At 41.0% G+C, this 27,839-nt stretch overlaps 1 protein-coding gene across 1 annotated transcript; it reads left to right on the top strand.

Annotated features, from left to right (window-relative positions):
• Positions 1 to 529: 529 nt before the first annotated feature.
• prr12a (proline rich 12a) lies at positions 530 to 27,560 on the top strand. Its single transcript, XM_028028786.1, has 15 exons — positions 530 to 609; positions 2,322 to 2,479; positions 4,541 to 4,702; positions 5,541 to 10,231; positions 11,789 to 12,016; positions 12,903 to 13,596; positions 18,665 to 19,164; positions 20,235 to 20,351; positions 20,482 to 20,615; positions 20,990 to 21,807; positions 21,900 to 22,019; positions 23,219 to 23,316; positions 24,400 to 24,531; positions 26,012 to 26,107; positions 26,205 to 27,560. The coding sequence occupies exons 1-15, from the start codon at positions 530 to 532 to the stop codon at positions 26,337 to 26,339; spliced, it is 8,163 nt and encodes a 2,720-aa protein (XP_027884587.1). The 3' UTR covers positions 26,340 to 27,560.
• Positions 27,561 to 27,839: the final 279 nt, after the last annotated feature.

Below are 27,839 nucleotides of genomic sequence, written 5' to 3'. Positions count from 1 at the left end.
TGCGAAGAGAGAGCAAGAGGAGAAAAAAAAGAGATTTTCAAATTGGGGATTTTCTTTTTGCTCGTCCATGGGGAATGGTTGCTACCAACGTGGCCCCGTCGATTGCTATCTTTTCTAGAGCTAGCATCAGCGTAGCCAAAACTAGCCTGAAGAAAGGGGAGGAGAGACGGTGGAAAAAGGACGCGTTCAAGTCAAATGTTTAAAAGCAATTCGCCCATTAGAGAGCAAATCCGCGGCATCTTCATCATGACCGTGACTGGTTTCAGACCGAGGAAATGATAAAGGCACAGGAAAAGGTGAAAGACTGGCTTTTTTTGGAGGTGGTTGGATTGTAACCCCGTAGACCCCCCTCTTTTTTCATCCAGCTTTCTCCTCCTCCCCACCATTTCTCTTTCAATATGCTGTTTTCCACTCCTGAGGACTTGCTTATGAAACCGGGGAAAATAGCTTGAAAGCGAGAACGTGGAAAGACTGGATATTTTTTCGTGCCCTGCTACGTTCTCGTCGCTTTCACTGTAACCGCTCCTAAATGGATAGAAATTACCCGGGAACAGGATTTGGTGATTTGGGCGCAGGAGCAGGATGGAGTTACGACAGAACGGCAAAAAGGTAATGCATCGGGATCCAGACAATGTGCATGCATCAAATCCGTGCTACTTTGTGCAGGGCACTGTGTGACCTCCCGTGTAAACAAATTGGGCAGCCAGGAGCTTCATTTACAGCGCCGTGCGTAGTGCATTGTCATCCAAACAGTTTGCATAGTAATATTATTATAAACAGGAATGGATAAACGTGTGTCGTGGGGGTGGGCGGGGAGGAGAAAGGAGAAGGTTGGGGGGGTGAATTGAATGTGATTGACATACACGGGGCTTTAGGTAGGACCTGGCGGGATGGATGGAGGTGGGGGATGTCTGAGTGTCCATTGGAATTATTGTTCCCTGTGTTGCAGGCCTGAACACAGATAAATTCATAGGGATTGATGGGAAAACTGTGAGGAGTGCAGACGCAGCAAACCCCCTCTCAGCAACCCCCCTGACAGTAATCAACCAGATAAACTGATGCATATTAATTAAACACGCACTACACTGTCACGCATAATAGAAACAGACGTATAGAAATAATGCATCACTGTTTAGATGTCAACTTGGGTGCGTTTGTGATTTAGCGGATTTGTGATGGTTTTGCTTGGTTTGGTGCTCATTTGCATATTACAGCTCTGCCAAAAAAAAATAAATCTCCCATCCTGTGCATCGAAGGTGCAATCTGCAATTTGACTCGAATAAAACCAGAATTCAGGTGAACAAATCAAATTAGAGGATGAAATCTGCACAGAATGCGTGAAGGGGAGCTCTGTAGTTTAGCTTTGGTTAGCCTGGCAGCTAGCGCTCCGTGTTGCAGGGAAGCAAAGCAGAGGCCTGTCCACGCAAACATCATCCCCGCATTTCTTCTCGAAACGTTTAAGGGAAAAGTAGATTTGCATGATAAAACTCAAAAACGGAATATGCGCCTTTTATGAAAGCCAATTTTCGCCAAACAAATATGCTTATTTGTTTTTGCATGCAGCTTAGCTCGCATTTGCGTCGGCATGCACCATTCAGTTGTTAGCTGCATCGCCATACTAATTAGCAGTTACAGACATGCTAATTGTTTGTCTGCGAACCAAACCGACGAAGTATATTTTGTTATTTAGCTGCACATTGCACTGCGGTGTCATATGCTTTATTTATACGCAACGCAGGCCTTGCACAGTTCGGGCCTAGTCTCTGCATTTCTCCCAAATGATGCTACCAAATGCTAGCATGCATCTGAACAGGCAGGCAGGCAGCCACGCATTTCATCTGCCTTCTCTAAGGCCAAATTATCCAGCAACAAAAAACCATATAATGGAAGTTAGGAAACATTATGTAAGGAAATTGCCTTTTGATTGCGTTTTATTGATTGGAAGTAAGCCATTATTTTATAATTAAGTATGCCTCACTGTATGGGCTTGACAGATTTATGACTACTGTAATAGATATTAGTAAAATGACGATGGTTGTAATTGTGTGATTCCTTCACAAATAAATTGATTTCATTAATAGTTTTTGGTTTTCTTGTTAATAGAAAACTTAATTGTAATTTGGAACAGATATAATTAATTACCCTTATGATAGAAGAATAGAGTAATTCACTGTGTGATTTTGTGTGCACTGAAGCTAACCTCCATCTAGTCGGTTTCAGGGGTCACGTTTGGGAAACTAACTGGATTTATGTTAATATGCTCTGAAGATTGATTGACACTTCCACCCTCCACGCCCTCCCCATATCCTCTTCCTTCCCAGTCTGGTTTATGGGAGTTCCAGATCATCCCACCCTGACTCGGAGCTCCTTCACAGACAAGCCTACTCCACCCCACACCCTCTGCAGGGCTATGCCACCAATCACCACCCAGGGAGCTCTGGCCAAGGCGGGGCTTGGGGAGCAGCTGGACGGAGTTTGGGTAAGATAAATGTCATACCTTCCATGTCACCACCATAAGGGGCCCTACCGGTGAATTATTTGGTCAGCCTGTGGAGGCTCTGGTAGGTTATTGTCGCAGACAAGTGTGCAAATTTTGGCTCAGTGAAGTTTAAACCCTGCATTCATTCCTGTGCAGCTTTGCAAGTGTTCTGCAGGTTGTTTTGAGCCACAGTGATTAATATATTGAAAGGTGGATTTGGAGTTGCAGTGCTGCTCGCAAGTTTACATACATTCACCACTGAATTTAATTATGTAATTATGTTATTAATAATAACATAATTATGATTTTTAGCCATTCTTCTTAAGCCGGTTACAATAAAAAATTTTACTGGGTGAGAAATTGTCCTAAAAATTATTGCAATAAACAATAATATTGTTGTTTTGAGACCATTTTTATGTAGTATAATAGTAATGTCATACGAATGCAAGAGCACTTTCTCAAAGATGAATAAACTTTAAATTCTTATGGACATTTAACACTGAAACTGGTAGATATTTTAAATATTCAAAATAAACAAACAAAACAACAGAAACAATAGATTATGAATAAATTGTGAAGTTTCCTTTAAAAAAATGTCCTACAAAAAGGCTAGTTGAGACCAAAACACCAGACTGAAGACTTTTCTCATCCAGGTTTTGGTAGAGAAAAAAGAGAAAAACAATAAATCATGCAAATGGAAATTATTGGGCTCGTTTTAATTATCATTCAATTAATTGATTTATTGCTTATATCAACAGGTCTAATTCTTCTGTCAGGTCAGACTGAATAAAATATTCAGTATTAAGCCACAGTGGGGAAGTTTAGGTGGAATGTTGATTTACACACAGATAAAAGAATAAAAATATGTCAAAGCAAAAATTAAAATAACAGGCTGTACAGTAAGAGCAAAATTACAATGCATTTATTAAAAATAGTGTACTCAACTCCTAACGAATGTGCAACTGACTGAGATCATTTTAAGAAGTGTACAAAATGTGCATGTGTGTTTGAAAAAAAAAAACAATTATTCCCAAAAAAAGAAAATAAAGCTGTGCAAACAACAGAGTTATCTAAATAACCGCAAAATTATTTAAAATTAGTAAAATAGTCCAAATGTCATGATCATACAGCATATAATTTGGTAAATTATAAAAACAAGAGCTGAAAACAAGTTTGAATAAAATTTTGGGTTTTCTTCACAAAATGATACATACTCAGAAATACACTTAGACCCATTTTGTGTATAAGCATTTAGTTTTCATGTGTGTTTGGGATTATTTTCCTGTTGGGACACCCAACTGTGTCCAGGTTGCAGAGTTCTGATCCAAAAAATAGCAAAAATAAATTGGTTATTTTTAATGAACAAATGAAAAAGCAGCAAATTTTAAGCCCCAATAGAGAACCCTGTAGCTCTTATCAGGCATGGTGGTGGGAGCATCATACTGAGGGTCTGTTTGACATTTGATAGACTAAGGAAAGGGAACTACTTTCAAATGATTAATTTTCATCTTAAACCAGAGCTAACCACTAGGACAACAATCTAAACACACACTAGTATTGGTCTTAGAATGGATATAGAAGCTAACATTGATTTGACCTCTCACCCTTCCCCTGTTGAAGACGTCAGTATTATATCAGAAGTTTGGGAATAGCTACAAAAGCCATGTGGTTACTTAGCGAACCGCTAAAGGACGACTTATTAATATTAGTGGGAATTAATGTATGTAGTTGAGCTTATATGGATCATTTTGGCTTATTTGAGCTTAAAGAAACTAAATTAAAGTTTTTAATGCTTATTATATTGTATAATAAATGTTAGCAACTTATATTATATATATTTTTAGGTTATTTACTGTAAAAAATGGCACTATAAATTATTAAATTATTCTAAATACTAATTTTTGAATAAAGCTTTAAATTTTTTCACTGTTTCTATCCCTTATAGCTCAACATTTGTATAATCTATAGTTCTCTCTTTTATTTTTGTATTGTTTTTCCCACATATTAGTAAAAATATAATGAAAGCGATTGTTGTAATTATGTATTATTTCCTTCTGTAAGGTCTTTCTGGGCTGTTTGACACTGGCCTGCACCACGCCAGCCCCTCCGCTCCTGACGCCTCGGTCATGAACCTGATCTCAGCTCTGGAGTCCCGAGGTCCCCAGCCTCCCCCCTCCGCCTCCTCGCTCCTCTCTCAGTTCCGCACACCATCCTGGCAGACAGGTGGGGCCATGTTAAATCCTCCCTGATGTGTTGACATTCAACCAGACCCAATGTCAATATGACATTTAAAAAAAGCAACCCTCCAATGTTTGCCTACATTAATATTCGGACAATTTGTGTGTGGGTGCATTCTGTTAAAAGATTTAAAAGGGGTCCGTTATGCAAAATTCACATTTTGCACGTTTTTACTACTTACATTTGGGTCTCTGCTGCTTCTAAAACAGCCCAAGTGCTTAAAAAAAAACACCAAGCAATTTTTTGACAATAAATGAATGTTTTTTTGGTGTCAGGAAAATTAGCCTTTTCAAAAACCTCCCCATTGTTAAATCATGTTCAACAGGCGATATGATGTCACCTAGCAAAGCAAGCAGAGCTCCAGCACTTTTGGTCAGCAGCAAAATAAGATAAATATTTTGTTGCTGACTTACCATTCAGAAACAATTTGCTACATTGTTGTTGTTTGTGCAGGTGGCTCCACTTATACTTTTGAAATATGTACTGTTGTATCATTGTGCATCAGTTTGCAGCCATTATCACATGCAACTGTAAATGTTGAGTTGGGTCAAGAGCAGTTTATTTTTACATATAGTGACAGGAGGCCCTATAACAGCTCATTCTGAAAGGACATAAAATTTAAACTTAACTAACTAAAATTTCATTATCTAAGAATGATTTTATGCAAAAAAATGTAATGAACATGTTTTATATAACCTTTAGACCCATCCCAATCTAAATAACCATAATAGGTCACCTTTAAGGAGTTAACTGTACATAAAACCTCTATTTAAATTTATTTAGATGATTTGATTAATTTTCCAATGTTTTCCTTTTCTAACAGCGATGCACACGCCTGCTCCTCCTGAACTGTTCATCTCTGGAGCCCTCCCTGGCTCTGGATCCTTCCCTTCCTCTTCAGCTCTTTCAGCCTATCAACATCCAGCATCCTTCTCCAGTCGCTCTTTCCCCACAGCTTCCCTTTCCCTCCAGGAAACGCCCACATTTAGCCCCACCTCCAATGGTCTGCTTTCCCCCCACGACCCTCTTATACACATCAAAGCGCCGTCCCAGTCCAGCCTGGGTTTTGATAGACTCCTATCATCACAAGGTGCCGCTGCCGCCGCCGCCTACAGGGGCAGCCAGGACCCCACAGGCGCTTCGTCGGCCCAGGCATCTTCTGCCAGGCACCTGCAGTCGCACCAGTTCAATCTGCTATCATCTCAGCTTCAAGACCAGTCCTCCCAGCTGTACAACCCGTCCGTGTTCTCCTCAGCCCAGCCCCAACCTCAATCCCAGTCGCAGTCAAACTCGGCTCAGGAAAGAGCCATGCCCCGACAGGACAGCGTCATCAAGCACTACCAGCGGCCCACGCCTGCTCAGTCGCAGCTCTCCTCCTCGGCTGCTCACTCTCTCCAGCACTATCTCAGCTGTGGAGGAGCAGGCTACCAGCAGATCGCCACCCACCACAGGCATGCTGGCCTTCCCTGCAGCCCGCTGGGTGACCAGAGCCCTTCCTCCGACCACAAGCCTGCCCCTCGCACTGAACAATATCGACCCATCATTCAGCCTCCCTACACCTCATCTTCCTCTTCTTCTTCTTCCTCTGCTGGAAAGGGTACAAAAAGTAGTTCAAGTAGTGGTTATTCTTCAGGAAGTTCTGCGTCGTCATCAAGGACTCCTCATACGCCCCCCTCGGCTTCCTCAACCTCCTCCTCCTCGTCCTCTTCTTCTGCAACGTCAGGAGCTCATCCTTCAAACTCGATTCCAACGTCTAGCTCCAGCGCTGCTCCATCTCGACAGCAGCCGCCCCCTCAACCTGCTCCGCCTCCCCCTACTCCTCAGCAGCAGCCTCCCTCCACCTCCACTTCAGCTCCCCAATCTCTCCCCAAGTCCTGCTTGTCTGGTTACGGCTCCCCAGTGCCCCCTGTAAAGACCCCCACCTCTGCTCTTACTGGTCAGACTCCACCTCAACAACAAACTCAGTCATATTCTCCCAATCAGCCCCCTACATCCCACCTGGCACAGTCCTATGGAGGCTTCAACTCACCACAAGCCCAAGACTTGAGCTCTGGTACGGCTGGAAAAGGTTACGGAAGTTTAGGTGGGCGGAGCCATTCGTATTCCACTGATTTGTATGGAGCTGATTCTGCTTATGGATCACTGCCCTCCTCTTTAGGTGGAGCGGGCAGCCCATCACTTGGTTACGGAGCTCCAGGTCACTCACCTGCCCTTCTAAGGTCAAGTGGTTCCTCAGGTAGTGGAGCGTCTGGGGGAGGAAGCAGCAGCGGCGCAGGGAGCGGGAACTCCGGATCTGGAGGAGCAACGGGAAACAGTATGACCAGCGAGAGAGGTGGAGGAGGCAGCGGGGGAGGTTCCTATCATATTCCCGACTCCAGCCCCTCTCCATCGGGCAACTCGGGCATAATCCGGCCGGGTCTGCACTCCCCAGTGCCCACCTGTCCCACTCAGTCTCCAGGAGGCGCTGGCTCAAATAAATACATTCCCTCTGTTCTCTCTCCTACTTTTCTCGCATCGCCCCAGGCATACCCTGATACCAGAGGCCCTTCCTCCCAACCCCAGTCGTATCATTCCAATTCCTCCAAAGCAAAACCGGACGGGTCTATGATGGGCGTGGGCTCTCAGAGATCCCAGGAGGAAGTGGACGACGACGAGGAGTTCTTGATTCAGCATCTGCTGCAAGCCCAAGCAAGCCCAGCTCCTCAGGCTGCTCATCACCACGCTCAGCAACAGCCTCAGCAGGCGTCGCAGCAAACGCAACCGCAGCCACAATCCGTACCCCCGACCAGCGATTCGGGCAAAGGGATGAGTTATGACATGGGCAAGACCCCTGAGGAGAGATACCACCCCCAGAGCGTTATACGCACGCACAGTGCGACGCCTTCTGCCGGGGTGGGGAATACAGGTTCTGGAGGGTCCATTTCTGGACTTGACAACCAGCTAGAGATGTCACTAAAGAAGCAGCAGCATCAACACCATCATCAACCGCAACAAAGGAGCGACCGATCTGTTGGGGGCAGCAGAAACGGCAATGGAAGAGGCAGCGCCGAGCAAGTGCACTCGCATCTCCATCATCACGACGGCCTTGGTTCTGTTGTCCACTATGGCCGGGGCGACCCATACACCCAACACTCTCTTGCCGCCCAACACTCCTCCCACAGTCAGCACGTGTCCTCGCATTCTCAGATGCCGCCTCACCAGATGGATCTCCAGAAGAAGCCGCAGGAGCGTGCCGAAATCCCGTATCCTCGGAAAACGCCGGAGCTACAACAGCAGCACTCGCAGTCCCAAGCCGCTGTGTCCCTCATGGACTCCCCCACAGACCAGTCCCGTCAGCCGCCACACTTGCTGCAGTCGGTGCTATCCCACACCACCCGCAACAAGCTGGAGCCCCATCAGCCGCACCACAAGATGGACTCCCACCGCCAACACCAACAGCACCACAAAATGGATCCCCTCCCCCCGCATCAACATTCTAAAATGGACTCCCACCCTCAGCATCAGCAGCACCAGAAAATGGACTCCCATCAGCACCCGCAGCACCACAAAATAGACTCTCACTCTCAGCACCAACAGCACCATAAAATGGACTCCCATAGCCAACAGCAGCACTCCATCAGCCAGCAGCAAGCGGTGATGGAAGGAGCCGGCGGGAGACTGGGCTCCAGTAAACACCAGGCTCAGTCCCAGTCTCAAACCACCCAGCTCCAGCTTCAGCTGCAGTCGCAGGCGTTGGAAGTGGCAGCCGCCCACTACAACCATGGCGCACATCAGCATGACCAGAGCCAGGTCAAGCAGAGCTCCGTGGTCTCCTCCCTGGACATGCTGGAGCGCTCGCTCTCCCAGACCTCCAGCGCTGATGTTGGCGTAGCAGAAGACAGGCGTGGAGGACCGGGCAGTGCAGGGCGGAGCGGTGGCGGAGCCGGCGGCAGTGATCGCCACCGGCAGCCTCAGCAGGAGCCTCAGAGACAGCACCCTCCCCACCATCAGCCGCAGCAGTCCCACCACTCGGCCCCAGAGCTCCACTCCTTCCTGACAGAGCCTGACATTGGCTTGTCCACACCGTCTCACATGCACCACCTGTCGCAGCATCATGCACAGCAGCAGCAGACTTCTCAACACCACCTCCCTCACCCTCAGCAGCAACCGCCTCACCCTCACCACATACCCCCGCCCTCTGGTTCAGCCCACCCCCAGAATCAGCCCGACCCCCAGCAACCGCTCCCAAGCCAGCTCGCGTCGCAGCAGAGCCAACTGGACCAGCAGCGCTCCGACCAGCATCAGTTCGATACGGTCAGCCCGGTGGAGAAAGCAGACCAGAACCAACAGAGCAACCGCTTCGTTCCGTTAACCTCCATCTGCTTCCCGGACTCCCTCCTTCAGGATGAGGACCGCTCCTTCTTCCCAGGGATGGAAGACATGTTTTGCGCAGAGGACTACAAGTCGAGCTGTGCCGGCGGCGCCGGTCCAGGTCCGGAGGAGATGAATGAAAGCCACCCCGGGCAGGAAGGGATGGACTCGATGAAAGCCGGACAGAGTGCCGGAGGAGCTGCGGGCGGTAGCGGACCCGGTTATGACATGATGGGTCACCATGGTGGTGATCAGGCGTATGAACCATACTGTCACGGCCTGGAGGAACCCAGCAGCAACACCATGACTCTAGATCTAGACTCTCTCAAAACCCACGAGCTTCCCTCTACGGTCAACACTGAACAGTTGGGTCTGATACAGTCCCAGCCTCCAGCCATGGGGATGGGCTCCAACCCAGCTGGTCCAAACAACGCCGGAGCAAAGCTCTCCTCTGGTCCTGGAGGAACCGGCTCTGGAGCCGGTTCCGGAGGCCTCCAGTCGCCCATCTTCTGCTCATCTCGTCCCAAGAAACTCCTCAAATCCAGTTCGTTCCATCTGCTAAAGGAGCGCAGGGACCCCAACACACTACCTAAGAAAAGCTACGCCCAAGAATATGAATTTGAGGATGACGAAGATAAAGCTGACCAGCCTGCCGACATCCGGCTGAACAGCCGCAGGCTACCTGACCTTTTACCAGATTTAGTCTCCAGTTGCCGAAAGGGAGGAGGCGGCGGATCACTGAGCCCCTTAATGGGCGACATCGATTTTTACCACGCCTCTGGCTACTCCTCTATGGGTTCACACTCTATCCTTCCTCCAGATGGACCCAAGAAGAGAGGCCGAAAGCCCACCAGGCCAAAAAGAGAGGGCCCCCCAAGGCCCAGAGGCAGGCCGCGTATCCGCCCCATGCCGGAGCCCTACACCCCACGGGGCATGATGGGAGAGATGGGTGGATCAGGCGTTGGAGGGGGGTTCAACGTGGAGGGACGGGGTAGAGGTAGAGGGCGTGGAAGCCGAGGAAGAGGAGGAAGGAGGGAGGATATGTACATGGAGATGAGCGGGAAGGAGCAGGATCAGATGCATTCTCACCACCTGCAGCAGCAGCAGCTCCATCACCAGCCCCAGCAGCAGCAGCAGCAGCATGAGCCCATCCCGCCTCTCAAGGTCGGTAGGCCTCCATCAAACAACAGCAAAACAAAAAACAGATCTAATTGTTGTCGCTAAACCTTTCACAATAACAAATTTTACTGGACGATAAATTGTTCCAGAAATTATGGTGATAAACGATAATATTGATGTTTTGACACCATTTTCAAGTAATATTATAATAATAACGGCATAATAAGTTTGTCCATCAATTAACTTTAATTTTGTAAAGAAAACTTAACACTAAGTCAGCCAATGAGTTTGATAATTTCCATTCTGATTATTAAAACTTTTTAAAGGCCAATCCTCACAATCCATTTAATTTCTGGTTTCGGTGGTGTGCAGTATTTATTCATTTATTGCTTTTGGTCGTTTATGCATTTATTTTGGATATTGAAAATTTCAGTTCCCGTGCTATTGATATTTGAGAGGTCAAACTTGTATTATTATGCCATTATCATTATATTGTCTCAAACCACCATATTATCGTTATAATTTCTGGGGAAATTTATCGTCCAGCAAAATTTGTTACGATTTATGGCAGGCCTACTTGACAGTGGAACTAGAAGATATTTTAAAATATCAGCTTAGTAACTTAAATCAGCTGAAACATTTTAATGAAAGGAATGAAATGAAATGAAATTTATTCGAACATGATACAAATATAAAAATAAAATAGTGCACAGTAACAAGAAGTGCATAAAAAAGAAGAGGATTAGTCAAATATCAAGCCCAAAATTATACCAGAACCTTGAAGTTTATGGTTTCCCTGAAATTTATCAAATGTTTTGCAAGAAGCGTGTAAACTTGGACTGGAACTTCCAATAATTTTATTTCTGATGATTAATTAAGTTCTTTGATTAAAGAAATGGCACATTCTTTAGATTTTTCACTTAACCATATAAACCTTTTTACTTAATATTCCAAATACATTAAAAGATGCAAACATACTAATTAAATTCTTAATACAATTTAATAACATGGCATTCCTTTAGTGGATTTGAACCAGGTGAAGCTAAAACTATGCCACTCCGGGAGTTTTGTCTAAGACAGATTTACAGAAAAAAAGTGTTTTTATCTTGCATGTGCATATATTTTGTATAGTTTTGGCTTAATTACTGCTGTGAATATGTTTTTTTTCAGTAAATAGCCTTTTTTGTGTCTGTAAACTCCGAGCTAATGATTAATCGATTACTACATTAGCTGATTATTTCAGTAATCGATTAATCATGTTTAAGCTGATAAATAGTTTCAGCCCTACTGTGTTTTAGCCTAGGGCTGAAAATACACTAGGGTTGTTTCGTATAGAGAAAATCTTCAGTAAATAAAATCTTGTTCAACTTGTTTTATCATAACGCGCTGGAATAACAAAACGGTTCAAATCTTCATAATTATTCTACTGTATGTAAGCATCTGGCCCAGACTTTAGAAGATGTGGCGCTGTTGGCATTGTGAGAAACCAGACGTTGTTTAATATGATTAATTTGTCCCCACTCTTATTTTAAATGCATTTAATTTCAAATGAATGACCTTTAAGTCATCTTTAGATTCCTGACTTTCTCTCTGTTGATGCAGATCAAGTTGCCAGTTGGTACTCTGTCCTCCTCTGACGCCTTGCTGAGAACAGACTCTTTGTCTGGCACCGACCCGGCTTTGTCAGACGGCTCGGTTGGCTCGGCTCCGTCGCTCGGTTTAAGTCCTGGACCTCCCTGCAGCACTGAGAGCACCAGGAGCCAGGACAAGAGCAAACAGAAGAGCCAGATGATAAGTGAAGGAGTGGATGAAGAGGGACTGGATGAAAGGGTAAAGGTTCTTCCTATGAGGACAGAATGCTTCAATTTAGGGCTGGGCGATAAATCGATTATATTAATAAAATTTTGGGGTTTTGAAATTTACATTTTTGGAAAATCTGGAATTTTTTTTGTGCGTTTCAATAGTTCAGAGTGATTTCAGCTCGACTGGGCCGCCATCTTATTCATGGAGTGTATTTTATAGCTTCTGTTTATTTGGACTTTGAATGGTCAATTCTATGACGGAAAATTATAAGAATAAGGTCGTACGACAATAGACTAAATAATACGAGAATGAAATCATATTAGAATAAAAAAAAATTAATTTTATGAAAATTACAAAACAAAAAAAACAGAAATTTAAATGAGGAATGTAGAGCAGCTTGTGAATTTATTCTTTGGAATTGGTTTTTATAGACAACACTTAATTCAAATACTTCATCTTTTAACACATCAGCATTAAATTATCAGTAACAGGACTTTGAACTGATTCTATTTTGAAGAAATAACTACATCAGATCATTATAACTCTAAAAGCTTTTTTTTCTCATTAAAATTTTTTTTCTCATTTCAGGAATTTTTGTTCTCTTAAAATCGCATTGTTCTACTAACATTATGACTTTATTCTCGTTATTTAAAAACACATTTTCGTGTCCTAATACTCTGTCGTACAACTCACAGACAGGTTGACTGAAATAAAAAACACTTTTTGAAATTTTATGTCAGAAACAAAAGAAAGAAGAAAAAAAAAATGTGATGTGGTATTAAAAAACTTTGAGATGTAGTTTTTAATCTACATCACCTGATCCTACGGTAGTTCAATGACAGCAGCTTGAAGTTGAATGTTTGATAGTTGTGAGGTTCACTCCTACAGCTGATGTCTGTCGTGCTTCTTCCAGGGAGATGAGAAGGACTGCGAGTCCAAAGCTGGCTTTGTGGCTTCGTTCTTGGACTTCCTGAAGACGGGGAAGCGGCCTCCGGGTTTGGACATCTCACCGGGAATGGACCACGACAACAGCGAGACGTCGCCCTGTAAATCCGGGGGTCTGCGCCCACTTTCTCCGACGCCGCCTCCTCCGCCGCCGCCACCTCCGTTTGGGGACGGCGAGGGGAATGGCGGGCTTGCTCTCGGCAACTGCTCCAGCCCCAAGCGCTTAGAGGACGAGCTGAAGAGAAACCTGGAGACGCTGCCGTCTTTCTCCTCCGATGAGGAGGATTCGGTCGGCAAGAACCAGGACCTCCAGAAGAGCATCTCCTCGGCTATTTCAGCTCTGTACGACACTCCTCAGCTGACATCCAACATCCAGGCTCCTCTACCTCCTCCTCCACCCCAGCCCCAGGCTCAGACTATCGAGGCTCCCCTCTCCCCCACCATGGAGCCTCCCGCGCTGAGCCCACAGCCCACCGTGCAAACCGCACACTCCCAGCCCGAGTCTGACGAACCAGACATCCTTCCTCCAGAAGATGGGGACATGGAGGAGGACAAAGAGGACGAGATGGAAGAGGAACGGAGTACAGGAGAAGAAGAAGAGAGGGATATAACAGAGGAAAGGGAACCCCAGCTGGAGACGCTGGGTGCTCCTAAACTTGATGGTGAGTTTTACCGGAAATCTTACGACCTGGAATATTTTTATCCTACAGATCACTCGTTTTTTTATTTTTACTTTTAAACAGTAGGTATGGGCCAATTACCACGTTATGAAAAAGTCACAGTTTCAAAACCAGGAAAATTCTCCACCATTAGGCCTGTCACAATATCTCATTTTGCTGGACGATAAATTGCCCCAGGAATTATTGCGATAAACGATAATATTGTTTTTAGACTATAATGTAATGATAAACATATAATAATATATACAACACTTATGAATAATATTTAAGTAATATATTTCTCTTGTCACAACTTGTCTGCATGAGTGTTGTTGGATTGTTTATTTGATTAATGAATCGCAAAGCTCTGTTTGTGATTTTGGTCATTTCTGTGTGCATACAATTTACAGCTCTGGAAAAATGAAGGGACCACATAAAATGTTCAGTTCTTTGATTTTACTTTTTATAGGTATATGTTTGAGTAAAATGAACATTGTTCTTTTATTCTATGAACTACTGACAACATGTTTCAGAAATTTCAAGCAAAATCTTTGTATTTATCTGCAGAAAATGAGTAAAAGATGCTTTAAGACCTCAAATAATGCAAATAAAACAAGTTGATATTTATTTAGAAACAATACTAATGTTTAAAATCAGAAAGAGTTCATAAATCAACATTTGGTGGAATAACCATGAGGTTTTCAATGCAGTGGTCTGTTAATTTTTTCCAGACCTGCATATAAACATAATCTGCTTTACATCAAACTCTTAAAACACAATAAAAACTCCCAACACGATACATTACATCAACAAAGTAACCTGATTTGTCTTAACTATTAAAGGAGTGGAGGAACAATTCTCTTATTTTTATGTAAACTTGATCAGCAAAGCTTCATTATGTTATGTGCCAAAAAGTAATCAAGTATGACATTTAAGAAGTGAATCACATTCACATCAAAGTAGGCTAAAGAAAATGCAAAATGACTCATTTTAGATTTCTGCAATCGTATTTTTACCTAAGGTTATGACACTGTCATAATTTCATACCAGCCCAGAAAAGCAGCAGGATTTTCTGTAATCCAAAACGTCTGCTTAGTTCTGTATAAATTCTTCACTTATCTGGGTAAGAGATTAAAATCTCTCTTTTTTTTTTAAAGACATACCTGGGCAGGAAGGCAATAACACAACAAACACATCCTGATCTACTACAAACAAATACCCCAGTCATTCTACCAAACCCATAAGGAAAAACCAGAACGAAAACATTCACACCAACTCCCTGATTGTGGTCGGAGGCGTTCAGGTTTCTAATGTAAGCAGGACAGTAAAGGTCAGAAACCACATGATTGACAGATCTCTGTGTCTTTTCTGCGAGTCGTTGGGGTCACTGTGACTTGGTAGTTGCTTTTTAACTCAACCAGGGTTGTGTCAAAAGGTCTGAGTGATTTTGAAACCTTTGTTCATGGTTGTTGTTTTTCCTGTTTACCAAAGATGGCTATAATTACTTCTCTGCCAAACTATGCGGCAGGTTTAGGTGGAGCTTTTTTTAAACTTAGCTGTTTAGTTTCTGTCTGTTAAAATATCTAAACAGATTCTGGTCGGTTGCCTTTGCTCAGGTTCTTTCTAGAGGTGCATCAAGAAATTGACTTGTGACTAGAATCAACCAATTTTTCCTGCCACTCAAAAATCCAATCTTTTTCCAATCAGTAAATGCGCCACATGACACTCTTTGGTGTTGAAGTTGCTATGGAGTAAAGACTTCAGCTAACAATTATTTACTACTTGAGTAATTGTATTGGCACTTTCTGCAGATTTTTCATTTAACCTCTCAAGCTGCTTTTATATAATATTAGAAACCAAAATGCAAAGAAATAATTAAATTCATTTTCTTAACGATAAAATTAAAATTTTACTGCCTAAAATGCACCCGCATGCGTAGCATTTTTTTTTTTGTGCATACTTAATCGTTTGTAGCAAAGAATGTGTTTGCAGCTAAAAAAAAATACATTTAACATGTTAAAAGCTCAGCCCTTTTGGCTTGTTATCAGTCCAGCGTAATAATCCGGCGATTAATTTTTTTGATAATTAAATTGCGCAAGGTTATTAATAGGAGATTCTATTCCTGAATTTGAAGAAAATTAAGCTAAAACTGCCACTTGAGGAGTTCTGGGTAGGACATATTTAAAGACAATTATGGGTTTTTAATTCTAAATGCAAAATCTATTTATGTTTTGTACAGTTTTGGCATAATTACTGCTCCTACATTACTGTCCATGTCACCACACAAACACCACACAAATACCCATTCTCCACCAGAAGCACAAACAGTAAGAAGGTGGAAATAAAATTAAGTGGAAATAAAGATTTGGTTATCAAACTGATAACCGTATGTTAAAAATAAAAACATTATTTTTATACCGATGTTGATGCTAATATATTTTTGCACCCTTAATTATCTGTCTGTGGTGTGTTTAAAGAGAAATTTTGAGGAAATGTACAAAGAAAAAGCAAAAAGCGTCTGTAATTTCAGTTACTCAGTCAGGCTGCAATAGGGTGAGAGAGAGCAAAAGTTTAAGCAATTAAGAAAAAGGCTGAATGGAGTACATCCAAAGTTCTCAGTTTTATAATTTTGAGCATTTAACTTGTGCTTTAGGTGAAAATGTTTGGAACCTATTAGAAATTTTACACAGACTGATGTTTTAGTGAAGCTAACTAAGCTAATTCCTCATAGTAGATGCTAGATGTGGTGAAATATGTTAGCTCTGTTATCATTTCTTGTTTTACAACAACTGCACTGACACGTATTGCACATGTATTCTGGCTGACTAAATAAAAACAGACAGAATAAAAAAATAACACTAAATATTATTAATATAGTACGTTTTTTATACTATAATTCTAAGATGAACCACTAAAGTCAGGATCAGCAAGTCAAAATCAACAAAGCTTGTTGCATCTGCAGTTTGTTTGGGTGTTTTGCACTTGTGGTCAGCCAGTCTTATTTCTAGACTAAGGATGAATCAATGCTAGATTTGAGTTTTACTGACATTTAGTCATTCAGCTCTGCAGAGGCCTGCTAGCGAGCTGTTCAGCTAATCCAGGTGTGTCGGAAAGGGAATAAATTCAAGTTCAAAAATACTTTATTAATCCAAATGGAAATTTAATTAATTTGATAAATAAACTAAAATTTTATACATTTAATTTAAGTCTAATAATTTTAAATTTAATACATTTAAATGTATTTAATGAGTCTTAAAGTCGCAGGACAGCAGCCGTTCTGTCTTTGATTTAAAATGTGTATGTAATGGTTAAGAAGTATAATGCTAGAACAAAAACAAAATCTTCTGTAATGTCTACTTTGATGTCTTATTAGTCTCAAATAAATGCACTGAATCTATTAAATATAGCACTCAGACTAATTGTGTCTCTAACATTGTTGAAATTTAGCTACTTAAAGTCTGCTACTTTGAAACAGTAATAAATTATCAATAATCTAATGCATTAAAGTAGAATTAGTTCTCACTACAGTAAGTTTGACCTTCATATGTTTGTTCTTAATCAAAATACTGTATTCTGAGAATGAATGTTATACCATCATCTATATTATTATACTTATAATAAGTATAATTATTAGTGTAATACAGTGTCCACTAACTAAAACAAGTGTCTTTGGGTGGAGAATCCTAGAAAGTGAGATTCAGCCTAAAATAGAAATTATTCAAACTTTTCACTCCCTTCATGTAGTTTCATCCATTCATACTTTCGTCTTGTTCTCATAAGCAAAACATTTTAATCGATTGCTTATTAAGGCAACACGATATGCGGAAAGTTTGTTACTGTAACATTATTGTGCACAGTGATATAACTGCATTGACTGCAATAAGTTTTAGCTTTTTATTTAAGTTCTTGGCGTTCAGGTTTTCTAGCTGCAATATCTTTTGGGACACTTTGTGTTTAACGCAGAATAAAACGTTTTAGAAGGTTATAAGGTTGAAAACTAATTAATAAATCAAGTTGTTTTAGTGCAGTCAATAAAAATCTATTTTTTCCAGTATAGATGGAGTCGATGTTTGCTATGAAGGCGGAAAGACATCAACTGTTTTAATTGTTGTTGGGGTTTTTTTTTGTCACAAGTCATGTAATTATTGCAACGTTCAGTGATATAATAGTGTTCCACTGGTTTTACTAATATTGTGCAACCAATTAATAGGTTTACTTTTAGAAAACAATAGAGATGATTAGTGATAAAATGTTTAACTCTGAACAGTTTTTTTTTGTGTTAAACTCCATTTTGTTTTATTTCTGTTTGGTGGAGTTGATTTTTATGAAATATGACAGATTATGACCCCTGACCAAACCAAAATAACTCTGTCATCTCCTGCTGGTGGATATGATTAAATATAAAAATATATAAAAAAACACAAACTGAACAATTACTTGAAATCTTTATATGTGAATAGCAACAGGTGTTTATTGTATTATGAGAACAAAAAAATTACTTTGTCAGAATTGTTGGGATTGCAACTCTCCACAGCATCAATAGATATCTGTACATTTGAAAATATTATTAAATGCAATTACTTTATGTATGATAGGCTTCATATTGAAGGCGGTTGAGTATAGGAATAAAACAAACACCCCCACATTCAACTTTTCTTCATTCACACCTTGAAACAGTTCAACATATTTTTAGTCAGACTAGTAAAGAAAAATCCACCATTAACGAATAATTAGACCAGGCTGAGAAGTAACACTGCAACAATTATTCAGATTAATCACGATGAATCGATTATTGAAATAATCGTTGACTAATTTAGTAATCTTCCACAGTAGAGAAAGTCATATAGTTTCAATAAGTTAGTATATGAAAAATATTGGTATCAGCCAAATTAGTTTTAGTATATTGGCATATCATATATCAACCAAAAATCCAATATTGTGCATCTCTAAAAGGAACAAATGTTGCAACTTTGGTCCCCAATTGAGTGGATCAGTCTTTCTGAAAACACCTTCAAACTTTCAAACTGGAGTTCAACTTTCACAAATGTAATCTTCTCCTTGTTCCTTCCAGCTCCTCTTCCTGAGATTCCTCCAGAGCCAGAAACTCCTGAACAAGCGTCTGCCCCTCCATCTCCTGCTTCATCCTCCTCTCCCTCTCACTCGCCCCTTCCTCCCCTCTCACTCCCCTCTCCTCAACCTCCTCAAGAGGAGGAGCGGGCTGATTCCCTGCCTCCAAGCCCCGCTGCTCCCACGTCTCCTTCTCCGCCTCCACCTCCTGAACCAGCCGCTCTCCCTCAGCCGACCACACCGCCTCCAGCTTCTCCTCCTCCTCCTGCTTTGCCTCCTCCATCCTCGGCCCAGAAGGAGTCCCCCATGCCGTCGCCGGAGTCTCCTGCGTCCCCCGAAGAGCCTCCGGCCCCTAAGATCACATCTCTGCACCTCGCCCAGAAGCAGGAAGATGCAGCCATTGTTGGAGAAAGTGAGGAGGATGAAAGCGAGAGCGGAGGAGAGGGAATCTTCAGAGAAAGGGACGAGTTCGTGGTGCGGGTGGAGGACATCCGGACTCTCAAGGTATGTTTATGTCTAATTAGGGCTGGTCAATGAGTCAAGATTACATTTTTGTAAAATTGGGATTTTTTTTTCACCAATGAATTCTTTGGTTTTTCATAGTTCAGAGTGTCAGCCCATCCAGGGACGCCATCTTGTTTTAACAAGCATGTTTTACAGCTTCTGCTTATTTGGACTTTAAACTCTCTGACAGCGTATTAGAGTCACACTAAGAAAAAGTTTTATTAGTGTGACTAAATTACAACTTTATTCTCGTATTATTTCAACTTCATTCTCATACATCTTTTCCGTAATTTTACAAATATTTTCTCGTAATAGTATGACTGTAATCTCAATATATTATGACTCTATTCATTTATTAATCTTACTTCATTTTCATACATGTTTATTCTCGTAATATTATGTCTTTATTTTCATATGAGTTTATCTTGCAATTTTACAAATTTATTCTCGCGATACTAAACTGTAATCTTGAAATATTAAGACTTTATTCTCACTATTTTGACTTTATTCTCATGCATGTCTGTTATCACAATATGAATTTATTCTGGTAATACTATGACTTTATTCTCATAATATTATGACTTTATTTTCAGAATATTATGGCTTTATTCTCATCCGAGTTTAAAATAAGGGATGCTGAACATCTGGTGAAGTTTTATAAATAAGCAAATTCTGCATTTTTTAATAAAAATTATTATCAGTAGCAGGACTTTGAAACAATTGTGCAAACAACTGAGTCTATTTAGAAGAAAGAACCACAGACTTAGGTGATTACATCAGATCTTGACGACAGAAGATTTTTTTCTCATTAAAACGTAATTTTAAGAGGTTCTTTTGACAAATTTGCACTTTAATACTCTGTCAAACAACTTACAGAAGTGAAGATTGCAATAAAGGCCACTTTTTGAGAATATTTTAGAAAAGAAAAGAAAAAAATCGATTGAATCGGATCTTGTATGAAAATATCTGAGTTTTTGTTTTTAGTCCATAGAGGTCAGCCATAGTATGCAGTAGGTTGTAAATGTGCGTCTCTGTTTCTGAACCACTGTGCGTCCTGCATTTGTGCACAGCTGGCTCTGCAGACGGGCCGCGAGCCGCCGCCCATCTGGAGGGTGCAGAAAGCGCTGCTGCAGAAGTTCAGCCCAGAGATCAAAGATGGCCAGAGGCAGTTCTGCGCCACGAGCAACGTGAGTTCCCACCTCCCACCACCCGTTAACCGTCCTGTTTCAACTTTAGTCTCTTACATGATTAAACAAACAAACAGAACATCTTATGTTGTTGTTTGTACAAAATTATGAAAATATATTTCTGTTCTAGTATCTTGGCTACTTTGGAGATGCTAAGAGACGCTACCAGCGGATATATGTGAAGTTTCTGGAGAACGTTAACAAAAAGGATTATGTGAGGGTTTGCTCCCGGAGACCTTGGCGGCGATCTGCTCCCGGACTCAGGTAACTTTCTCTAACCTTAACATTCGGTGCACCCCTAACTGTGAACTTTAGCCACAGTAGAATAACGTAACATCATCAGCAAATGAAGTAAGTTACGGAATATGTTATGGAAAAAAGAAAATTGGGGTACCGAGGAGAAAGCCTTGTGGTACACCACAGGCACCTTCTGAAAAGGTTTTTCATTCTAAACTGAATTGTTCTTTTGGGATGAATAAAGTATCTTGAACTTGACTCACCAGTGGGTCCTACAGTGTATTTTCTATATTATTAGACATCTATGTCTATTATTAGACATTACCATTTGTTATTTTTCTAATTGGCAATCAATTATTTAGTGCTAGAAGTTAAGCTTCCAGTTATATTTTATCTAACAGGCGACAGTCCCTTCCTAGAATGGCGTCCCCACCTGCCACCCAGGCACCACCACCACCGCCGCCTCCTCCTCCACCGAGGGCAGCAGAGAAAGATGAACGAGTGACTCCACCTGTCCATCAAGAACAAAAAGAGAAAACGTCCAAACCCGCAACCACGACAGAACATCAAGTGAAGAAGGAGCCTGCAGCCACTGTGCCCAAAGCCAAAGAGAAGGAGTCTGAGAAGGAAAGAGAGAGGGTGAAGCGGGTACAGATGCAGCAGGAAAAGGCGGAGAAGCGGATACAGATGCAGCAGGAAAAGGCGGAGAAGCGGATACAGATGCAGCAGGAAAAGGCGGTGAAGAGAGCACAAATACAGCAGGAAAAGGCAGAGAAGCGGGTGCATCCGCAGCAAGAAAAGGCGGAGAAGCGGACGCAGCCTCAACAAGAAAAGGCGGAGAAGCGGACGCAGCCTCAACAAGAAAAGGCGGAGAAGCGGACGCAGCCTCAACAGGAAAAGGCGGAGAAGCGGACGCAGCCTCAACAGGAGAGAGCGGAGAAGCGGATACATCCACAGCAGGAGAAAGCGGAGCGGCGAATACAGCAGCAGCAAGAGAAGGTGGAGAAACGAACCGGAGCTGCGGACCGCGGTCGGGCGAAGGAGGATAAGAAAACCTTGGAGAAGAAGGAGAAGGCCGAGCGACCTCCCAAGTCCAAGTTGACTAAAGTGAAGGCCGAACCTCCACCCAAGAAGAGGAAGAAGTGGCTGAACGTACCCTCATCCGTACCTTCGTCTTCTGACTCCGACTCCTCTGACGAGGCGGCGAGCGAGAATGAAAGTGAGATATCAGTTGGATTATTACTACCTGCGTTTTGCTCGGTCTGCTTTTTCCATTTTCCAGCTGTAAACTGTTAATGTGTCCCCTCTCAGTGCCAGTTAAGGGAGGAGTGGACAACCGGGCCATGAGGGAGATGTTCAGGAGCTACGTGGAGATGCTGGTGAGCACGGCGCTGGACCCAGACATGATCCAAGCTCTGGAAGACACAGACGGTGAGAACGCCTCCATCTTTCTGATGGGGATGCACCAATCTGCTTTTTTCACTTCTGACACCGACAGAGATATCTGAGGTTTATCAATCAATCAAATCCAGTTTTATGTGTGATACACATTTCAGCAACAAGACATTTCAAAGTGCTTTACAAAAATTACAAAGCCATAGAACACAATGAACAATTGAAATACTACATTTTGCCATTCTTGCCATCAAATTGTTGTTCAATGTTTCATTGATTATGTTTCAAAAGCAACTCTAGCTAGCTGGGTTTGTAAACTACATGTAAAAGAACTCAGTGTTTCAGTTGTTTTGCAGTTTTCAGGAAGTTTGTTTAGAAAACTAGTATCGGCTGATACCAAGCCGATATGAGAAAAACAGCTTTGATTTGACTTAAAATGTTTCTCTTTTTTAAAACAGACATAAAATGTTCTGAATTACAAACGTATTTGATAACTCTGCATCAGTACAGCACACTTACATCCACTATGAGCGTCACAAACTTTGTAAAACATTTAAAAACAACTTTAGTTTGTTCAGTTTGTACAAAATAAATAAACTAATAAACATGATCAGTGGACTACTTGCTCAAACATTTAAAAAACAAAATGTAACAAACCTTTTCTGAAATGGTTCAGAAAGTTCAATTAAGATTTCTAAATATAATGTAAATTAAATATAAAGCATGACGTCACTCAGAGTAGAAAGCATAGAATTAGAATTAATAGATATTATGAATCGGGCAAATTATCCCTGATAGCAGATCTGGAATTGATTATTGGGACCAATACAGATATTAATGCCGAATTAGTACATCTCTAGTTTCTAACCCGATCAGACTTTCCTGTCTGTGTGTAATGTACAGGCGGATTTATTTAAAGACATTAAGTTGTTTTGCCTTTAAAATAGGAAGTTAGGTCAGGTTGAATAGCCGGCACCGCTGCCAAGTGTCTGCTTGCTAGGCCAGCTGAGCAAACTTACTTCAAAGCAGAAGAGGATTAGTTGACTGTTGAGTTTGCATATTCATACCGGCTCTTTAATGAGTTCCTCAAGCTTAAATAAACACGGTGTGACAGACTGGAAATGCAGATCCGCAGCCAGAACGAGCTGCTTTACGTTTGGCCCTGATATTAAAATGACTGGCAGCTGCATGAATGATGAGTAATGAAAACCTTCCTCATCCTGATTGGCCGGCAGATGAGCTGTACCTGCCCCCGATGAGGAAGATCGACAGCATCCTGAGCGAACAGAAGAGGAGGTTGTTGAGGAAAGTCAGCATGAGTTCCCAACACCAGGTAATCCGTCCTGCCTGACAGCTTCCAGCTTTTTCTTTATTTATTTTGTGCTTTTTCTTGATTTAAATTCTTGAAAATGCTTGTATGTTTTCAAGGTTTGGATGTTGCTTGATTTATGTGTAAAGTCCTTGAAATTGCTTGATATTTAAACTACATTTTAAATAAACCGCACCAGTACAGGTGCTACCAAAATTCCACTTTGGTATCAAAGTGGAATTTAAGGTTTGATTAAAAGCCTACATTTTGAAAATATTATTTATATCTGAAACCAGGTATTTAAGGAAAAGATGCTGGCGCATTTTTTCTCACCATCTGAAGTTAAAACTTCTCTTGTCTTAACTCAGTTAGTAACAGAAATTCTTTCTCATTTTTTAATATTTTGCAACTTTTTCAGACCAGTCAGGTTGTGTGTGAGAGACTTTTCAAAGCGTAAAAATTTGTTATATTTTAGTTTACCCTTTTCCTGCTGTAGAATGTAGAACACAATCACATTATATTATTAATGAAAGTAATAAATAACATCATATAGTATTGAATTGAAACTGTTCTTTTGTTTATTTTGATTTTTTTTTCCTCCAGAGTGGTGCGGAAAAAGTTTGAAAACCAAAAAATGCTTGAAAAGTTCTTAAATTTTACTGTGGGAAACATTTACAACCGCTTTTATATGCATGTGATTATTATCGACATACATCTTATTATTACATACACTGTAGCTAATTTACTTACATCTGTATGTGTCAGTAAATTTAAATCTAATCCCAACGTTTATTTGATGCAGTAATTTATTTCAAAATAAATGTTGTTTGCATCAAATTGATGTTTTTTTTCTGTATAATAAAGTCACTGAAAGCACAATCTTTGATTATTTAGTTTTTTTAATCCAGTGTACATTTTTATCATAGCACCATGTCTGCTAATAGAGTTAACCATTAGAAAATACTAAATAACAACTTTGAAAAAATCGAATTAATCCTTCCATTGTTTAATGTTTCGGTCTTGGTAGCTAAAAAAAAATTAAAACCATGAAATAAACTACAACTTTTGCCTCCTTCTAAGCAACTTTTTCCTGTTTTTGTTTGTCAGGATGTTCTGCATGCTTACCCCCAAATGATGACGGACTCTCTGGACACCGTGGTGGTCAGGGTGCGGCTAACTGGCGACGCCTACAACCGAAAGACCCTCAACAGAGTCAAGAAAACCCTGCCTAAACCACAGGTAGCATCACAGGACACGGATTATTTCACTTACCAGACATATAACAACATTAGATGTTGAAACTAAACATAAAATACATAAATAAAGTCTATTTTTTGTCCAATCTTTAGCATATATTCTAAAAATGTCTTCATTTTAGTGAAAACTCTCTTCACACACCTGCAAAAACGTCTACTGCACATCAGTCCGAGAAATATATAATTGTTTGAAGTATTTGATAAATATTTGCAGAGATATAAGTAGAAACCGGTGTTTCTGATTTTTTTTTCTACTGTCAAAAATGAGAAAAAGCATCAAATTTAAATGAAAATAAAACTCTTATGATTGACACATCTCAACAGGAATAAGTGTAGTGTTGTGTGTGTTTATATATAGACCCTGAAACTTTGGTTTGACAGAATTAACCTTCGCACTAAATGGAGAGTAACACCTGCTGCGAGTTTGCAGAACAGCTTCACGTTTTCTCTTTGTCACCCAAAATAATTCAGACTAACAAAGTTGCGTTACGGCAAAAATGTGTGAAAGTGTTGAGGAGGAATTCTGGGAAATTTGGAGACTTTTTGTGGGAGCGCAGCTATCGGTTATACTTCTGTGTTTTTATGTTATTTTAGACAATTTATTTGTGAATTTTAAGAAAAAAAATGTATTGCACTCATATCTTTTTCACCTTTTGTTACTTCCGTATATTTAATTGAGGTTTAATTAGTAATCATTTAAGTGATGAGAAAAACACTTGATTTTGACATTTTCGCTGGTTAAAATCTGAAAAAGTGGCACATGTTGTTTTTTTAAAATGGACTTTTTTTGGCCAGCTGGGCAAAAATGTTCTGCTGTAAAAGGCAGAGAACTAACACTGCACATAACATGGTGGTGGCAGCATTATGGTGAGGATGGAACATATTTCAGGACAAAGAAAAACATGTTGGAGGCAGCAGAGGTCTGCCTGTCACTATTCTAAGCTTTACTGGACGATAAATTATTGCGATAAACTATAATGTAGTTTTTGTGTAATATAATGATAATGACATAATAATGCAAGCATTCCCTCTCAACAATCAATCATTTCTAAATTATGGAACTGGAATATCTAAAAAATAAATAAAATGGAAAATAAAACCAAATTCAACCAAAAATATTAATAATTAGGCTCAGGGGATAATTATTAGGCAAAATTGTTTTGTGATTTTTGAGCTCGTTTTGATTTATCATGCAATTAATTGATTTATTCCAAACATTCAGTCAGAGATTCCATTAAATAATTTGGATCAAATCATATTAGAGTGTTGGAATGGCCTAGTCAAAGCTCATACATAAATCCATTTGGGGATTTATAGAGGCACTCAGAAATCGTTGTGATAAGGTCATCTGCAGTTTCAAAGGAAAAATGTGTAAAAATGTTACAAAAATCCCAATACATCAAATTAAAGTCTGAATTTTTATTTTATTTTTCCAATAACTCCTGACTCGTTTCTTCCTTCAGGACCTTAAGCTGTCGTCTGAGACGTACCGGATATACAATCTCTACCACTCCCTGCATCACTATAAGTACCACACCTTCCTGCAGTGCAAGAAAGAGGTCAGTCCAGATTCCAATTATTTTTTAGGATTCCTGTGTTTTTGGCGTGCCGGAAGCTTTGCGTTTGGCTCAGAGCTGCCTGTGTTTGCGTTCGCAGACCAACACCATCGAGCAGGCGGCCGAGGATCCGGGCCAAGAGGAAGTGGTGCAGCAGTGCATGGCCAACCAGAGCTGGCTGGACACCCTCTTCAGCTCCTTCATCGAGCTGCTCACACTCAGCACCAAAGCCTGAGTTCGCCTCATGAGGAGACACACAGAGAGCTAAACTTTTAAAAAAAAAGAAGAAAGAAATAATAAATAAATAAAATGAGAATCTGGAGGAAAAGCCCAGACGAATCCCGCTGTACAGTCCCCAGACCCTCTTCGAAAATCTCTTCAGATCCGAGCAGGAAGTTTTCCAGGCCCTCGACGAACACAAGAGGGCCTGTTGACCCGACCTCGGACGCTGGCCTGTTTTTATTTTGTCTTGTTGTTGACCAATCACTAAAGAAATGTCTTACTTTGTGAGAGTGGGACCCTTCTGGATGAAAGGAGAGGGGGAACCGGATCGTTGTTTAAAACAAAAAAAGAAAAAAAAGATTGAGAGAGAAACCAGGAGGAGCCGGAAAACCAAGTCGACGGAGGAGAGTCACTGACGTCTTGTTAACTGTGTGTCATAAAAAGACAATAGTTCAAAGAGAAACTATTACCGCTTAGTTTTTACATAAATTATTTTTTTGAAAAGACTAACATCAGCTGTCGGCTTTTGAGAAGAGAGGAAGGCGGCGGGAGTGCTTTGTGCTTTCTGAGCAGCGCGATCGCGGATAGCAACGTGAGAAGTGTTCGGGGGCGCTCTCTGGCCGTCATGCGCTTACGTGGACGGGCAGCACCAGTCGGCCGTGTGTAATATATGAGCGCATTTTTATTATTTATATGAGGAGGTTTTTAACTTAAAAACTCTCACACGCGCTGGTTTGCTGCCCCAGACGTTTTAAATAGCTTTTTATTTTCCACAGGATCAGTATACAATCATAACCCACATATCCGAGTCGTCTTCCCCTCTATACAGAAGAACAGGCGTCGAGACAGAACTATTGTATCAAATACAGTGGGTGTAAAATTGAAAAAAATGAGGAAAAAAAAAGAAAAAAGAATGGTAACATTTATTTGAAACTTAACATTGTTGTGCTTCAGTTCAATCATCAGTCATGCAGGTGCAAAGAAAAGAACTATCCCTTCCCCGTGTGGGAAGGAGGAGTATAAATAAGTAATATTTAAAGAGGAAATAGTCATTTCATTTTTATCATTTTGATGTCTGTGCATACTATGACTTATTTTGAAAACAATCTGATTTTCCATAAAAAAGGAAAAAAAAAGATGTGTAAATACTGTACAGTTCTTGATGAAACTCTTTGTCCTTCTGTACATTAACTCTCCTGTATTTGAAAAACAAATAAAATCTACAAAGAACAAATGGTTTCCTTTCCATCAGCTCAAGACTCGTTGAGACTCGGGGAAATGTTTCCCATATCTCGTCACATTCCAGTGTGAGGTAGAGATAAATTATTTCTAAATTCTTTCCAATTAAAAAATTAAAGATGGCTGCGTCATGCTGTGTTATTGCCTTTCTGTAGCAGTAAGAAGTTGGCTAAAGAGGGAGATAAATCCTGGAAGAGAACTTGTTAGAGGCTGAAAAATGGTTGAGGTTTGAATTCTGCAGGAAAATTACCCTAAACAAAGAGCCACGGCGACA

This window comes from Xiphophorus couchianus, chromosome 2, assembly GCF_001444195.1.
Source record: "Xiphophorus couchianus chromosome 2, X_couchianus-1.0, whole genome shotgun sequence".
NCBI lineage: Eukaryota > Metazoa > Chordata > Actinopteri > Cyprinodontiformes > Poeciliidae > Xiphophorus > Xiphophorus couchianus.
The sequence above is the reverse complement of the archived record's forward strand: the minus strand, read 5'-3'. Positions and strand labels throughout refer to the sequence as shown.